The 18,582-nt window shown below is 41.9% G+C and overlaps 1 protein-coding gene across 1 annotated transcript in view; it reads left to right on the top strand.

Annotated features, from left to right (window-relative positions):
• LOC129862068 (copine-8-like) overlaps positions 1 to 18,582 on the top strand; it is a 68,987-nt gene that overhangs the window by 36,420 nt on the left and 13,985 nt on the right. Inside the window, exons 6-16 of the mRNA XM_055933405.1 lie at positions 3,113 to 3,189; positions 5,181 to 5,244; positions 11,246 to 11,349; positions 12,203 to 12,307; positions 13,472 to 13,513; positions 14,141 to 14,216; positions 15,074 to 15,130; positions 15,768 to 15,829; positions 16,933 to 16,979; positions 17,259 to 17,440; positions 17,871 to 17,998. Coding sequence (XP_055789380.1) covers positions 3,113 to 3,189; positions 5,181 to 5,244; positions 11,246 to 11,349; positions 12,203 to 12,307; positions 13,472 to 13,513; positions 14,141 to 14,216; positions 15,074 to 15,130; positions 15,768 to 15,829; positions 16,933 to 16,979; positions 17,259 to 17,440; positions 17,871 to 17,998 — 944 coding nt within the window. The remainder of the gene's footprint in view (positions 1 to 3,112; positions 3,190 to 5,180; positions 5,245 to 11,245; positions 11,350 to 12,202; positions 12,308 to 13,471; positions 13,514 to 14,140; positions 14,217 to 15,073; positions 15,131 to 15,767; positions 15,830 to 16,932; positions 16,980 to 17,258; positions 17,441 to 17,870; positions 17,999 to 18,582) is intronic.

Here is an 18,582-nt window from a genome sequence, read left to right as displayed (position 1 = left end):
CTATCCACGTTTCCACGTTCTCTCCATACTAGCTGCCTGCCCGCCCCACCCACGGCGCTAAAAATAAATGCGAACTGAAAACGTGTAAAAGTACAATATCTCTCTTGGCAGCATCCACCGATGCGAAGACGGGGACGGTAGGGAGACCCATCACAGCAGATGTTTTTCTCTGGCCATATTGTTTCCATACCCCGAGCTGATTGGACTGGGGAACGCTGACGAAGTTTCACGGATAGAGAACAATAATGCACAATTTACTAGTCTTTATGTTGTTTTCTAATACGTCATGTAACTCCCTGACCATACATTTCAGATCAGATTTCCTATTGGTTGAACCATTTTGTCATCTGATGGTTTTTAGGGCTTTGGTAGCCTAGCAAAGACTTGGCCTATTCTCCAGAGGTTTGCTGGTCTGTTATGTTCAATACAAACCGCCCCTCTCTGCCTCTAGTGGAAAGCTTACCCCACCACTAGCCCATCCTGCATATCATATTAGTGACACCACAGACCCCCAGGAGTTCTAAAATTTGCACTGAAGGAGGATTGGCTTTTTTCCTCTCTCTCTCTCTCTCTCTCTCTCTCTCTCGCTCTCTCGCTCTTTCTCTCTCGCTCGTTCTCGCTCTCCGAAGAAGAAGATAGTTTTTGTCATTTTTAGCAAGAGGCCCTGACTGCACGGTGGGACGGGGAGGGGAGGAGCGATCATCACCGACCGACAGAATAGATCCTAGGAGCAGCTTTCTGCCCGCTGGACCAAACACGGCTCATCTGTCAAGTGCATTTATTATACACAAAGCAGAGCAGAGCCAGCCAGGCCCAGTAGCACTGCATGTTACAAGTCCTCACTCCTCAGTCTCATACACACAGCTACTTTCATTTAATGGCCCCAACCCAAAGGCCCTGTGCAAACAACACCATGCACACAAAACACTACTACCATCTCTACGTGTGTTGCCAAGCAACCATGGCATAATTGGCAGAGAGTGCCAGAAAGTCCAATGCGCTGTGTATTAGTGTCAAATGGTCAAAGCCATGTAGAGTTACTTTTAGGCACCATGGCCCAGTTGGTTAGGGCATGGTTGAGGCGCTTACAGGACCAAGTTTTAGAGTTGATTCTCCCTGTATGCTACCTGTATGTTACCTCTATGTGTTACCTGTATGTTACCTGTATGTTACAATACCTGTATGTGTTACATGTATGTTGCCTATATGTTACGTGTATATGTTACCTTCATCTGTACAAACAATAGTACGCAAGTATAAACACCATTGGACCACGCAGCCGTCATACCGCTCAGGAAGGAGACGCTACGGAAGGAGACATGTCTCCTAGAGATGAATGTTCTTTGGTGCGAAAAGTGCAAATCAATCCCAGAACAACAGAAAAGGACCTTGTGAAGATGCTGGAGGAAACAGGTACAGAAGTATCTATATCCACAGTAAAACGATATCGACATAACCTGAAAGGCCGCTCAGCAAGGAAGAAGCCACTGCTCCAAAATCACCATAAAAAAGCCAGACTACGGTTTGCAACTGCACATGGGGACAAAGATCATACTTTTGGGAGAAATGTCCTCTGGTCTGATGAAACAAAAATTGAACTGTTTGGCCATAATGACCATTGTTATGTTTGGAGGAAAAAGGGGGTGGCTTGCAAGCCCAAGAACACCATCCAAACCGTGAAGCACGGGGGTGGCAGCATCATGTTGTGCTTTGCTGCAGGAGGGCCTGGTGCACTTCACAAAATAGATGGAATCATAAGGTAGGAAAATCATGTGGATATATTGAGGCAACATCTCAAGACATCAGTCAGGAAGTTAAAGCTTGGTCGCAAATGGGTCTTCCAAATGAACAATGACCCCAAGCATACTTCCAAAGTTTTGTGGGCAGAACTGAAAAAGCGTGTGCGAGCAAGGAGGCCTACAAACCTGACTCAGTTACACCAGCTCTGTCAGGAGGAATGGCCCAAAAGAATGGCCCAACTTATTGTGGGAAGCTTGTGGAAGGCTACCCAAAACATTTTACCCAAGTTAAACAATTTAAAGGCAATGCTACCAAATACTAATTGAGTGTATGTAAACGTCTGACCCACTGGGAATGTGATGAAAGAAATAAAAGCTGAAATAAATCATTATCTGTACTATTATTCTGACATTTCACATTCTTAAAGTAAAGTGGTGATCCTAACTGACCTAAGACAGGGAATATTTACTAGGATTAAATGTCTAGAATTGTGAAAACTGAGTTTAAATGTATTTGGCTAAAGTGTATGTAAACTTCTGACTTTAACTGTATATGTTACCTGTATGTTACCTGTATGTGTTATCTATATGTTACCTGTATGTTACAATACCTGTATGTGTTATCTATATGTTACCTATATGTGTTACCTATATGTTAAAATACCTGTATGTGTTACCTATATGTTAAAATACCTGTATGTGTTACCTATATGTTAAAATACCTGTATGTGTTACCTATATGTTAAAATACCTGTATGTGTTATCTATATGTTACCTGTATGTGTTACCTATATGTTACCTGTATGTGTTACCTATATGTTACCTGTATGTTACAATACCTTTATGTGTTATCTATATGTTACCTGTATGTGTTACCTATATGTTAAAATACCTATACATGTTACCTGTATGTGTTACCTATATGTTACCTGTATGTTACAATACCTGTATGTGTTACCTCTATTTATCATTATGTTCATCATGCCTTGTAGTCTGATCTCAAGGTCCTCATCATGTATGGATGTCATTATTCATCATATATAGTATGTATGGGAAGCTTGACAAAAACATTGGTCCAAACATGAATATCCTGCTGTTGTCATGGTAGTGGCTAAGCCAGGCTCTTGAGTGTTTAGGGGTTAGATGGAGGAAAAGACGGATTGAAAAGCATAGCTATAATCAGTGTCACTTTTCCATATAATCGCCCTGGTCTGCTTGCTTGGCTTTGGTGCTCTCACATTCATGCTGAACATCCTACAGAAAATACTGTACAGCAAATTACAGTTTTTCCCCATCCATCTTTTGAGGCATGTCTCTCTCTCTCTCTCTCTCTCTCTCTCTCTCGCTCTCTCTCTCTCTCACTCTGTGTGTAGGACTTCCTGGGCCAGGCGTTCTGTACCCTGGGGGAGGTGGTGGGCTCCATGGGAAGCCGCATGGAGAAACCTCTCATGTAAGTAATGTACCGTTCTCTCTCTCACACACACACAAACACACACATCCCTGTTCCCTATCGTCGCTATTTCAGTCCTATTTTGTCCTCATTATTTTAAAAGCCAGGCCCAAGAGGCAACTTAAAGTAGATGGTTTAAAGGGCTGTATTTTTTTTGCAATTTTGCATAGTTGGTATTCCATTTATGTATATTCTACGGTGGGGCCAATCTCTGTCAATTTAGGGAAAATATTGAAATTCAGTGCATTAATCCTCCTACATTACCACCTTCAGAACTCTTGGCTGTTGGCTAAGCAAGGTTACCGCAAATTATTGTTGAGCAATACAAGAATCTTGTTCATGCCTATTTAATGAAACTCAGTTCATGTTTGTATTGAGCACAAAACCAGGCATCCCCACTGAGTTTAGAACATAAGAAATCAGTTAGCGGATGACAACTACACTTCATGCAGAAACTTTTTTAAATCCACTGGATGAGATTCCAGCAGTGTTGTTACTACCAGCTGCTGCTTTCACACAACAGGATTAGGGGGGGGGGGTGGTGTACCCCTAGCCATGTTCTCCATGTGTGAACCGTGAGTGGGGTGTGTGTGTGTGGGAGATTATGTATGTATGGAAATGTGTTGTTGCAACTGAATGGGTCAGCAGAAGAATGACACACAAGATGATGATGATGTAGGAATGAGCTGCTGTCATCGAGTTACATAATGATCACAAAATGCACTTTTTCTGTGTGCGTGTGAGTGTGTGTGTGTGTGTACGTATGTGTTTGAATGCAGTCAGCCCACTGTATCTAAAAGAGGCCCCTTTATTTACATGGAAATGGCTGAGTCAAAAGTGTGGTCACTAGATTGGATAGATAATATAGTAGTAGATATAAGATAGTACATATAAAGGCCATACGTACTAAACACTGTTGCCTTTAGACAGATGATATCAGGAGGTGCATGAAAGACAGACGTCTTTCATGAACTTATTCTACCGTTACACATGACTGGTATACCTCTTTTACACTATCCTGTGATACCCACCAAAACTGTACTGTGATGGTCCAGATTTTCTTTTCACTTTGTCGGTTCTAGTGCCGACAAAACCGTTTTAATGGTAGATAGGTGAGACAGAAGAGTATAGATCAGGTCATGGTGCTGGTATCAGAGTCCGATGGTCATGTCGTCCCTTTTCTAGACTATAGATAATATTATGTTTTATGTTGTATTGTCACATACACCAGATATGTACTGAAATGTGTTGTTTTATAGGGTAAGCCATAGCATTACAGCACCATGGAGCAAATGTGTGTTAATCCCTTCCATCTATTTCATATTCTCCCTCTGTCTCTCTGTCTCTCTGTCTCTCTGTCTGTCTGTCTGTCTCTCTCTCTCTCTCTCTCTCTCTCTCTCTCTCTCTCTCTCTCTCTCTCATTCTGTTTTGTGTCTCTCTATCACGCTCAGTCTCTTGTTCACTATTTCCCTGACTTTCTCTCCTCCTCTCTCACACTGTCTCTCTCCATCTCCCTTTCTCTTGCTCTGTTGTTGCCAAGGTTTTGTGCTCACTGCTCACCCAGTCAGTTCATTTCAAAAAGTGCCTCTCACTCCCTGTGCCTCTGAGAGCCCCTCAAGTCTCAGACACCAGACGGATTTCAAAGACTCACTTAAATTTTACATTGATTTTCCTCCATGCATGTTATTGCATAATCCCCGCAACATTACCTAGCTCTCCTTAGCCAAATTAAAAACAACATTGCTCTCTCTCTCTCCAGTCTGAACCAAGCCTTTGGCTTCTAACAGTCATTTAATTTGTCTGTTTTCTGACTTGGTGAAGTTTGTTCTGTATGTTGGCATTCTGTACAAAACCCTAAGCCTAGGCCTCATGGAAGCTATTGACGATTCACGCATGACATGGATGTGGACGGACGCCATGAATAAATAATCAAATGTACAGTAAAGTAGACAGAATAATGATTCCAGTCCATTTTTTGTGTGTTGTAACAGTGGGATTCCAGGGAAGAAGTGTGGAACTATCATAGTGAGAGCAGAGGAGCTGAGCAATTGCAGGGTGAGTTCTTTTTGTGTGTTTAAAAAAAACACACTTGCAGTATGAAGCTGTTGTTTAGCCCCTTGAATGAACAGGCATCATCAAAATGGACAACTTTAGCCTTTTAAACAGTGGATGTTTAGTCATACATATCTACATACTCCAACAAACAAACACACACACACACTCACGTACGCGAACACACATGCACAATCATTATTTTAAGTGTAAGCACAGAAATCACACGTTGCCTGTTTCCCAACGAGTAGCTCCCTATGTACTGCAGCGACCTTAAACCCAACACCTACAGTTCCTTTGGAAAGTATTCAGACCCCTTGACCTTTTCCACTACATTTTCCATAATGACAAAGTGAAAACAGAACGTACATTATTTACATAAGTATTCAGACCCTTTGCTATAAGACTGGAAATTGAGCTCAGATGCATCCTGTTTCCATTGATCATCATTGAGATGTTTCTACAACTTGATTGGAGGCCACCTGTGGTAAATTCAATTGATTGGACATAATTTGGAAAGGCACACACCTGTCTATGTAAGGTCCCACACTTGACAGTTGTGGTAGAAATTCTATAGGAAGAGAGATTGCAGATTCTTTCAAACAACACTTTATTATATGATTTGCAAAAATGGAGAATCAACCATCCACTCAACACCGCATAGTTGAAAACTCAATAAATGGTGTCAGTTCTAGGCTTTTATAGAGAAGCACATCCGTTTTGTTTACATGGCAGTCAGCAGAATGTGTGTAAAAGGCAGTTAGTTGTCTGTGCAGATTTAAGATAGCACGAGGTTGATAGCCCAATGGCTCAACCGCCTAGCTGCATTCACAACAGCAAAACACTATAATATCCATGTGACTTTCTGTAGACAGTAAATCCACGGGATGTTGTTTGGGTGCTGCGGTCACACCCAGATGGACCTTAGCTATACGCCCAATCTTGTCTGATACGCCCAATCTTGTCTGGTACGCCCAAACTTGTCTGATATGCCCAATCTTGTCTCATACGCCCAATCTTGTCTGGTACACCCAAACTTGTCTGATATGCCCAATCTTGTCTCATACGCCCAATCTTGTCTGGTACACCCAAACTTGTCTGATATGCCCAATCTTGTCTCATACGCCCAATCTTGTCTGGTACGCCCAAACTTGTCTGATATGCCCAATCTTGTCTCATACGCCCAATCTTGTCTGGTACACCCAAACTTGTCTGATACGCCCAATCTTGTCTGGTACGCCCAAACTTGTCTGATATGCCCAATCTTGTCTCATACGCCCAATCTTGTCTGGTACACCCAAACTTGTCTGATATGCCCAATCTTGTCTCATACGCCCAATCTTGTCTGATACGCCCAAACTTGTCTGATACGCCCAATCTTGTCTGATACTTGTCTGATACGCCCAATCTTGTCTGATACGCCCAATCTTGTCTGATACGCCCAATCTTGTCTGATATGCCCAATCTTGTCTGATATGCCCAATCTTGTCTGATATGCCCAATCTTGTCTGATACGCCCAATCTTGTCTGATACGCCCAATCTTGTCTGATACGCCCAAACTTGTCTGATACGCCCAATCTTGTCTGATACGCCCAATCTTGTCTGATACGCCCAATCTTGTCTGATACGCCCAATCTTGTCTGATACGCCCAATCTTGTCTGATACGCCCAATCTTGTCTGATACGCCCAATCTTGTCTGATACGCCCAATCTTGTCTGATATGCCCAATCTTGTCTGATACGCCCAATCTTGTCTGATACGCCCAATCTTGTCTGATACGCCCAATTTTGTCTGATACGCCCAATCTTGTCTGATACGCCCAATCTTGTCTGATACGCCCAATCTTGTCTGATACGCCCAATCTTGTCTGATACGCCCAATCTTGTCTGATACGCCCAATCTTGTCTGATACGCCCAATCTTGTCTGATACGCCCAATCTTGTCTGATATGCCCAATCTTGTCTGATACGCCCAATCTTGTCTGATACGCCCAATCTTGTCTGATACGCCCAATTTTGTCTGATACGCCCAATCTTGTCTGATACGCCCAATCTTGTCTGATACGCCCAATCTTGTCTGATACGCCCAATCTTGTCTGATACGCCCAATCTTGTCTGATACGCCCAATTTTGTCTGATACGCCCAATCTTGTCTGATACGCCCAATCTTGTCTGATACGCCCAATCTTGTCTGATACGCCCAATTTTGTCTGATACGCCCAATCTTGTCTGATATGCCCAATCTTGTCTGATATGCCCAATCTTGTCTGATACGCCCAAACTTGTCTGATACGCCCAAACTTGTCTGATACGCCCAATCTTGTCTGATATGCCCAATCTTGCCTGATACAAAGGCAAGTTTGTATCAGGTTAGAAAAGACACAAGCATATAACGAGATATTTCTTTAAACAGTAAAACACAGGATAGCATGACTAATGATGTTATTTTCCACAACATTCGCTCCCTTTTGAGACTAAGTCTCAACCTAATAGAAAATGACACAAGTATTTTCATTAAACAAGCATTAACATGAGGAAAAAGATGGAAAAGGAAAGACTTTCTTACACATAGTATATTACAATTGTAAATGACCTCCGTTGTCGTTGAGTTTCAACCCTTCACAATGTGCAATTCATTCTCAGAAGGGACAAAGGAACATATGAATTTAACATCAATACATACTTTATCACCACACAAAAGGCAATTGCTTCGTTGAGACTGTCCATATTGCCACAGGGTCACCATGACGGTAGGCCCTTAACTCTACCGTGGGAGCGTTATTCACATAACCCCCACCGTGAGCATGGCCTGTGGACATGTTGCACCATTAACTAAAGGTGTTTTACCTTGGTGTTATGGATTATCATCATCTTCATCAGACATGTAATCAGACATAGGAAATAAATCAGGTAAATAGGGTTCTGAGGCGTCTCCTTCAGGGGTCAGTAATGGCATGGCAAGAATAGCCTCAACGGCTTTGCTGCACAATTTCTTAACACAAGTTTTAATAATATAAAATATAACTAAGCCATAAATCAACCAATGAAATATTGTAGCTCCAATAACACCAAATAATGACTGAACCCATCCAAACGGATTCCAATCGTTGTCTGGTTGGTGTTCTTTTGCGAAATCACTGCTACGCTTTTCAGATGTTCCACTACAATAGTAAAGTTACCCTCACCCTGGGGTATGAATGTACAGCAATGGTCATCTATCATTTGACACACTCTTATGCAAACTTAGCCTCTGGCTACAAATATATTTTGCACAATTAATCATTCTATCTAACCCATAACACATTAGTCACTACTGCTAGTCCACTTACACAGTTATAAACATACTAAAACATGCTCAAGTCAATTGTACTGTATCATCCAGAAATTCATATGTATTGATGTGCTTTAACATTGGAATTCTGATAACTTCTTTAAAACAACATCCCTACTATCAATGTTATTCAACCCAAATTTAGAATGACAGTCTTCAATGCTCCACATTGAGTTTATCACTCAAATTCAAGACCCTCAACTTAGCACACACCAACACAGGGAGAATGCATATTTACAAACAGGGAACCATATATAGACATTTTGTACTACTTATTACCAGTATTAACTTTTGTCATTATGGCCCCTGTTTATCCCTGTCTTACACTGTCGTGAGTGGCATGTTAATGACAGATCGCTATCTCTATGCAGTCTAAATTACTATACATTTTTGCAGTGTGCAGACCTCCACAATCAACCTGAACCCCCCAAACAAACTATTACGGGCAAGGTTGACCCCCCCCCCCCCCCCTCCTGGCACTCATCCTTCTGGTGTGTCTTCATGTTCTTCTTCAGATAGTGTTTCAGTTTGTCCTTCAAATGGCACATGTTCAAAGTGGATGGCCCTTTATAATGCCTCTCACCTGAGCTGCCATTTTCCTTTACGGTCCCCCAACAGCATGAAAGAAGTTGACAGGATCTCTCTTCATGCTCACTCCACGTGGACTCATGTCACACTCCTGAGAGAAAAGGCAGTTGATAGCTTCGACTGAATGCTGTGTACAGGTTGCTTATACTCCCTTAACATACTGACAACCTCCCCGCAGAGTTATCCCTTAGGGAGGAATCCCAACCTCCCCGAAGAGTTATCCCTTAGGGAGGAATCCCAACCTCCCCGCAGAGTTATCCCTTAGGGAGGAATCCCAACCTCCCCGCAGAGTTATCCCTTAGGGAGGAATCCCAACCTCCCTGCAGAGTTATCCCTTAGGGAGGAATCCCAACCTCCCTGCAGAGTTATCCCTTAGGGAGGAATCCCAACCTCCCCGCAGAGTTATCCCTTAGGGAGGAATCCCAACCTCCCTGCAGAGTTATCCCTTAGGGAGGAATCCCAACCTCCCCGCAGAGTTATCCCTTAGGGAGGAATCCCAACCGTATAGCAGACCCAACCTGGTGAGATTTGTATTAAAACAAGACAAAAACAAACAATCAACACAACAACAGCAATACACTTCTTCACATTAAACTAGAGGTGGGAAAAAGTTTTCCTTCTTTCATAGGCAGACATGTGAAGAAACACATTTGCATATTTACCAAAAGCCCCAAGGGACTAGTAACTAAAAACAACAACACTGCCTGTTAAATAAAAAAATAACAAATTAGAATAACAAATCAAATTGGAATTACAACTCTTGATAACTCATAAGGTAATGGCAAAATAGACTATAGACAGGTGTCCCTCATTCAGGGCAGCACTCTCTCTTATTCTCGTGTTCTGAATCACACATAGGACTATTGCTAAATTATAAACTTCTTCCTATTCATTAGTGTTTAGATAATACATTTAAATCTCACCCAATGTCTTCAGTCTTTCTAGTGAGGGTGATCAGTCCTTACCAGGAAGTCTGCTACTCTTTGTTTATTATCTATGCATAGTCACTTTAACTCTAAATGTGCCTCCACACATTGACTCTGTACTGGTACCCCCTGTATATAGCCTCGCTATTGTTATTTTACTGTTGCTGTTTAATTATTTGTTACTTAAATGTTTAATTTTACATTTTTTACTTATCTATTTTTTACTTGACACATTTTTCTTAAAGCATTGTTGGTTAAGGGCTTGTAGGTAAGTATTTCACTAAGGTCTACACCTGCGGTCTCACCCAAACATACCTTAGCTATACGCCCAGTCTTATGACTAAGTCCCAGAAATGCAAGTTTGTATCAAGTTAGAAAAAAACTCTAGCCTACAACAAGAGATAATTCTTTAAACAGTAAAACACGGGATAGCATGACTAATTATGTAATTTTCCACGACACTGCATGTCAGAGCAAAAACCAAGCCATGAGGTCGAAGAGCTCCGAGACAGGATTGTGTTGAGGCACAGATCTGGGGAAGCGTACCAAAAGATTTCTGCAGCATTGAAGATCCCCAAACACAGTGGCCTCCATCATTCTTAAATGGAAGAAGTGTGGATGGTCACTCTGACAGAGCTCTAGAGTTATACAGGTGTGCCAAGCTTGTAGCGTCATACCCAAGAAGACTCGATGATGTTGTCATTGCCGAAGGTTCTTCTTCAAAGTACTGAGTAAAGGGTCTGAATACTTATGTAAATGTGATATTTCAGATTTTTATTTGTAATAAATTAGCAAAATGTCTAAACCTGTTTTTGCTTTGTCATTATGGAGTATTGTGTGTAAATTGATGAGGAACTTAAATAATTTAATACATTTTTGAATTAAGGATGTAAGGTAACAAAATGTGGAAAAAGTCAAGGGGTCTGAATACTTTCTGAAGGCACTGTACATCGACCTCGTCATCGTCAAGAAGTTCGGATCTCTTGAAATAAGGGCTAAGGTGTTAGGGTGACAGTCCCTGGGCCCAGATTCGAGTCCCGGTCAGGGCTAACCCCTGAATTCCCTACAATACTGAGGCCCCCAGTCAATCAAAACTGGTTCCTGACTGTGGTGTTGACTGTCTGGCTGTTCCATTCATCTGTAACCTGGTCTCTCTAGGAGTCAGTGATGCTGCAGTTCTGTGGGAACAAGTTGGACAAGAAAGACTTCTTTGGGAAGTCTGATCCTTTTCTGGTCTTCTACCGCAGTAATGAGGACGGATCGTAAGTTGTCAATTGTTGATCCAGTTTTCCATTTTGTACAAAACATCTTACAAAATCTAATCAAAAATGGATTAATTTGCAACCACTAACGTATGTAAAGTGTTATTCAAAATATGTTAGTTTTTTTACTCTAAGTCGTACAAAACACACCCAGATACCGTACTATATTGGGTGTTTGCCCATACACAGTGGGAAAAAGGCCTGTAGACAATGAACAAATACTGTACACTCTCCAAATAGCAATATTATATGGTCACATGTATGGTAAATAATAATGTCCATGTCCTATACATCCCAGCTGAGACAGACACAGAGCGTATATGTGGTGAGGGATGAGTGGACGTGAAAGAGAGGATGAGAGGAGATAAAGAGAATGAAAGGAGAGGAAAAGAAAAGGAACAGGTCGTTGAGACTGAGTTGAGCACACGTTGTATGAGATGTTCTTGTCCAGCAGATGTTTTTATGAAAGCGGACTCCCTTTGTTTTGCGCTTAACGCATACGGCTTTTGTGCAGCTGGGTATTAACTGAAGCAGTTTAAATGGCCAGCTCCAGGGCAGCAGTATGCTGCCTGTCTCCTGCCTGCCCGTCCTGACCACCTGGTCACTGCGGGCTGTTTAAGAGCAGTTGTTGTTGTTTTGTTTCGATTTTTAAAGACAAAAAAAATGACAAACTTAATACTAATTAAGAAAACAAATGTAAACAGACATAGCAAAGTTTGAGTTGGAAAACTGAGACTATGATGTCTCGAAAGGGTTCCAATGCTGTAACGTGTGTGTGTGTGTGTGTGTGTGTGTGTGTGTGTGTGTGTGTGTGTGTGTGTGTGTGTGTGTGTGTGTGTGTGTGTGTTTCTAGGTTTACTATCTGCCATAAGACAGAGGTTGTAAAGAACACTCTGGACCCTGTGTGGCAGGCCTTCAAGATCCCTGTCAAGGCCCTGTGCAACGGAGATTATGATAGGTAACTGATACCAGAGATACAGGTAACTGATACCAGAGATACAGGTAACTGATACCAGAGATACAGGTAACTGATACCAGAGATGTAGGTAACTGATACCAGAGATACAGGTAACTGATACCAGAGATACAGGTAACTGATACCAGAGATACAGGTAACTGATACCAGAGATACAGGTAACTGATACCAGAGATACAGGTAACTGATACCAGAGATACAGGTAACTGATACCAGAGATACAGGTAACTGATACCAGAGATACAGGTAACTGATACCAGAGATGCAGGTAACTGATACCAGAGATACAGGTAACTGATACCAGAGATACAGGTAACTGATACCAGAGATGCAGGTAACTGATACCAGAGATGCAGGTAACTGATACCAGAGATGCAGGTAACTGATACCAGAGATGCAGGTAACTGATACCAGAGATACAGGTAACTGATACCAGAGATGCAGGTAACTGATACCAGAGATACAGGTAACTGATACCAGACATACAGGTAACTGATACCAGAGATGCAGGTAACTGATACCAGAGATGCAGGTAACTGATACCAGAGATGCAGGTAACTGATACCAGAGATGCAGGTAACTGATACCAGAGATACAGGTACTGTAAATGACAGATGCATAGATTCGGCACTTTGAAATAAAATGGAGAATGGCAGAGATTTGTTCTAGATGGAATGACTGTATACACTCCAGTTATAAAATATTTATATAAATCAAATGTATTACTATAATAAATGCAATCCACTTTATAGGAATGACCAGAGCTAGCTAGGCCTCTTGGGTGTGATGTCTGCCTATATCACTTAGCAACAGAAACAAACCACAACCCATAAATAACTAGGTATCAGTATTCCTCTGTACTTTATAGTTGACCACAGACCATTTCTAGAACCACATTAGGATTCAGGTACAAAGCAGTGGCTGCTGCTGCAATCATTATTTTTTGCGACCCGTGACTCCTGCAATCTTTAGCATATTGAATCCCAATAGCAGACATAACTTCCTGAGAGCAGTCCTCTTAGAGCCGGACCATCTTCTTACACAGATGAGCGCTTCACTTTTAAACAGAGATTCTCAATCAGCACACTAATTGTTTTTTCTAATGGAATTTCTCTCTCTCTCTCTCTCTCTCTCTCTGTCTCTCAGAAGCATAAAGGTGGAGGTGTATGATTGGGACAGAGATGGAGGGTAGGTACTGTCTCAGACACACACACACACACACACACACACACACTTACATGCAGGCAGGTACACATACGCCACTTTTTATCACATGATAATTTATGAGACAACACACTATATGGGCAGCCACAAAAATACAGACATTGATGATATGGCATTGAATTAAATAGACAAAATATATTGTATCTCTATGAGAAACAATAACTCTCCACTGTGATGGTTGAGAGGATGAGGTCACAGCTGGTAGGTACCAAACCTGTTCAGGGGTGTCTGACACTGAGTACTGTTGCATGCACACAATAATATGATTATTGTGGATAGTCAGATGAATATAATAGTTTGTTTAAAACGTTTGCATGCTTTACAAGAAGAACAGTGCTGCCACATGCGCAGATCAAATACAACGCTTGAACGCCCATTTAGCTGTTTATATGTAATTCGAAAGATTGCTCAGAAAACCAGGTGTTTTAATCGGCGTATGCTGATTTCGATTATGACCTTACGCCAATTAAGATAAGCAGAGTAAGGTGTTTACATGACTAATGCCATACTCAGCCTACTGCCATAATCAGTTTAATATCGATTTATTAGTGTGTATGTAAATGTTCTCAGTGTGTGTGTTTGCTCATCCAGGCATGACTTCATTGGGGAGTTCAGCACCAGATACAGGGAGATGTCGAGAGGCCAGTCACAGTTCCACACCTATGAGGTAAAACACACACACACACAAACACACACAAACACACACACACACACACACACAGTCTTGTACAGCTAACCTTGTGGGGACATACAATTCAGTCCCATTCAAAATCCTTTTTTCCCTAACCCCTAACTATAAACCTAACCCTAATCCTAACCCGTACTCTTACCCTAACCCTAACCTTAACCCTAACCCTAACCCTAACCTTAACCCTAACCCTAACCCTAACCCAAAAACCTAAACTTTATCCTAACCCTAAACCTAACCCTAGCTCCTAACCCTAACCCTACAACTAACCTAGCTCCTAACCTTAATATTTAACTTAATTCTAACACTAATTCTAACCTTAACCCTAAACCCCCTAGAAATAGCATTTGACCTTGTGGGGACTAACAAAATGTCCCCAGCTGGTCAACTTTTTCTTCGTTTACTATTCTTGTAGGGACTTCTGGTCCCCACAAGAATAGTTAAACACGTCCACACACGCACACGCACACGCACACACACACACACACACACACACACACACACACACACACACACACACACACACACACACACACACACACACACACACACACACACACACACACACACACACACACACACACACACACACACACACACACACACACACACTCACACACACACACAACCTTGTCTCAGCTGTTTACCCAAACAATGAACCTTCCAGGGTATTGCACTAATTGTCTAAGCAATAACCTTTGCTCTCCCGCATCCATCTGCTTTCATGGCCTAGTCAGCCTATTAGATTGAGGAACAGAATTCAGTTAGACAGGGTTTATTTTCAACTTAAGATCAACGAGACGAATTGAACCAAGCCCTGTTCTCCTTCTCTGCAGGTGGTAAATCAGAAGAAGAGAGACAAGAAGAAGAAGAGATACCTCAACTCAGGAACAGTGAGTTAATACCCTCTTCTACTCCACTTACCTTTCAACCCTAGCACTCCCTTGATGGGATTCTATCAATGTGATTCTGCACTTATCTGTGCCTGTTCATAGCCCAAAGGAGTCACTGTTGAAAGACGAGTCTAGTCCTGCACTCTGTGTGCTGTTGCCAACTTTTCTATGGTTGTTGTGCCATGTTGAAATAGGTGTACTCTATGGTGTACTCTATGTACTGTTGAAATAGGTGTACTATATTGTGTACTCTATGTATTGTTGAAATAGGTGTACTCTATGGTGTACTCTATGGTGTACTCTATGTACTGTTGAAATATGTGTACTCTATGGTGTACTCTATGGTGTACTCTATGGTGTACTCTATGTACTGTTGAAATAGGTGTACTCTATGGTGTACTCTATGGTGTACTCTATGGTGTACTCTATGTACTGTTGAAATAGGTGTACTCTATGGTGTACTCTATGGTGTACTCTATGTACTGTTGAAATAGGTGTGGTAATACTGTAGTTCCACTGAAATCCCAATGTGTTTTAAAGGGATAGTTCACTTTTATAAAGTTTTAGGCTTATTATAAAGTCGGAAATAAGCTAAAACTTCAAAAAGTATCCCTTTAACCTCCGAACATGTTGCCAGGTAACCCTGCTGTCCTGCCTGGTGGACATGGAGCTCACCTTCCTGGACTACATCAAAGGGGGGTACGTTACAAAGTTTTGTTTTTAATTCAAGTCTCATTTGAATAGGGCCACATTGAATTAAAGTTACATTTGAAAAGGGATACATTGAATTAAAGTTGTATTTGATTAGGGACACATTGAATTAAAGTTACATTTGAATAGGGACACATTGAATTAAGGTCTCATTTGAATAGGGACGCATTAAATAAAAGTTGAATTTGAATAGGGACACATTGAATTAAAGTTGAATTTGAATAGGGACACATTGAATAAAAGTTGAATTTGAATAGGGACACATTGAATAAAAGTTGAATTTGAATAGGGACACATTGAATTAAAGTTGAATTTGAATAGGGACACATTGAATTAAAGTTACATTTGAATAGGGACACATTGAATTAAAGTTGAATTTGAATAGGGACACATTGAATTAAAGTTACATTTGAATAGGGACACATTGAATTAAAGTTGAATTTGAATAGGGACACATTGAATTAAAGTTGAATTTGAATAGGGACACATTGAATAAAAGTTGAATTTGAATAGGGACACATTGAATAAAAGTTGAATTTGAATAGGGACACATTGAATTAAAGTTGAATTTGAATAGGGACACATTGAATAAAAGTTGAATTTGAATAGGGACACATTGAATACACAACAGTCAGATGCATTGCACCTTCACTCTTTAGCTTACACCTAATTTCCATTGCTTGTCCCTAGATCTGTGTTAAAACGTTTAGTAGTAGCTTTCCATGTTGTATTGTTCATTTTGACTGTGTACCCCATCCCATTTTATTTCCAAGCAGCTACTGTAAAGTACATAATGTATTACTGCAGTAGGTTATACTAATTTAACTGAAACTATTTCCATGGTAACCTCTTTATCTACCTTAAGCTCATTTACATCCCTAGTGGTAATTGAAGGTAGGAACAAACTCCTAGCTGAGTGGATTACTAATCAGCTCGTAGGCCTTTGTTCATTTTGCAGGGGACAGCAGTTACTGATAACTCATAACCCCTTGTCAATTAATTGAGTTAGTCGGATCGCTTTGAATCGTGATGTAATTGAATGTAGTATGACTGATGCTTCAATATCTTCACTGTTTGCTTTTGTCTTGTAGGACTCAGATTAATTTCACGGTGGCAATTGATTTCACAGCATCAAATGGTGAGTGTGTCTCAATCTGTTTTTAGTTCTTGTTACACCCTGTGCCTGTGTGGCAGTAAGGTAATGTCCATGTGTTTGAATGTTGGTGTCAGAAAACCCAAGACAAAGCGTAAGAAGGAACAATTTGTACCGCCAGCGTTACAGCTACAAGACTTTTTTTCAAGACAATTCTCAATGGTAGAAAGCTGCTTAATCTTTTTCAATGTATGGACAGCATCCCCTCTTTCCAACTACATAATAGTGTGGACCTCAGTTCTACTGTGTTGGGTTTGTGTCCAGGCAACCCGTCTCAGCCCACCTCCCTCCACTACATGAGTCCGTACCAGTTGAATGCCTATGCCATGGCTCTCAGGGCCGTGGGGGAGATCATCCAGGACTACGACAGTGACAAGATGTTCCCTGCTCTGGGCTTCGGAGCCAAGCTGCCCCCGGACGGACGCGTCTCGCACGAGTTCGCTCTGGTGAGGAGACAGGAGACACCTCCATCCATCCTTACATCCATCTATCCCTCCTCCTTCTTACCTGCCACTCTCGTCGGTCCTGGTTCTGGACCAGTGCAGGCTGGTGGAGAGAGAACTGATAAATGACCCCTTAGGCTCTGGTCATAAGTTGTTCACTAGTAGTTCCTGTCCTAACTCTTCCTATCCAGATGTAGCGCCCATGCCGCCCTGGGGGCTGGCAGTCATTCCAGCTGCTCAGTTGGGGAACACTCTCCCCAGAGGGGCCCAGCCTGAGACCACGTCAGGCCCCATATGCATTCATCTAGGCATTAAGGATTTACTGAGTCAGCCTTTTAACAATGGAAGGCATGGAGAGAGAGGGAGGGAGGGAGGGAGGGAGATCTAAGTTGTCTCGCTCATGTTCCTGTTTGTTCTGTGTGTTCCTGTACAGAACGGGAACCCTCAGAACCCATACTGCAGTGGGATTGAGGGAGTGATGGAGGCTTACTACCAGAGCCTCAAGTCTGTCCGCCTCTACGGACCCACACACTTCTCCCCTGTTATCAACCACGTGGCCAGGTACTGTAGGTCATACACACACACACACCAGAACTAACCACCATGTACAAAGAGCATTCCCAGTGCGATTCCATTGAACTCCTACTGTGGTCCTTCAGTGTGATACAATAACCTGCTATGATCAATAGATATCCCCCGTGTGTTCCACAGTGACCTGTGACTCCGCAGGGAAAGACCGGATTAAAATAAATGCTGTAATAGCTCAGCCATCCCACTGAAATCAATACTAACTGTGGTGGCATGAACACACCCGGACACACGCACACCTACGCATGGACAAACACCCACGCACGCAGGCATGCACACATGCACAAACACACGTCTTGTCTTCTCAGTTTGAGAAAATCGTTTGTGCTTTGTGTGCAACCGCTGAGCATACCGTGGAGATCAAAGGTCAACATAGGTCTGCCTGTCAGACGGGGATCAGAAAGGAACATTCTTTTCACACCCACTCACAGAACAGTAAGTAACCACACATGAAAGCAGTAGCTTAAGCTATGATTGGTGAAATATGGCTGAGTCGCAAAGAAAGTTCAAGGAGAGGGGCTACAAAAATGATCAGATTAATATTGCCATTGAGAAAA

The sequence above is a fragment of the Salvelinus fontinalis genome, chromosome 9 (genome assembly GCF_029448725.1).
Source record: "Salvelinus fontinalis isolate EN_2023a chromosome 9, ASM2944872v1, whole genome shotgun sequence".
NCBI classification, from domain to species: Eukaryota; Metazoa; Chordata; class Actinopteri; order Salmoniformes; family Salmonidae; genus Salvelinus; species Salvelinus fontinalis.
This window is presented reverse-complemented; position numbering and strand designations above follow the sequence as displayed.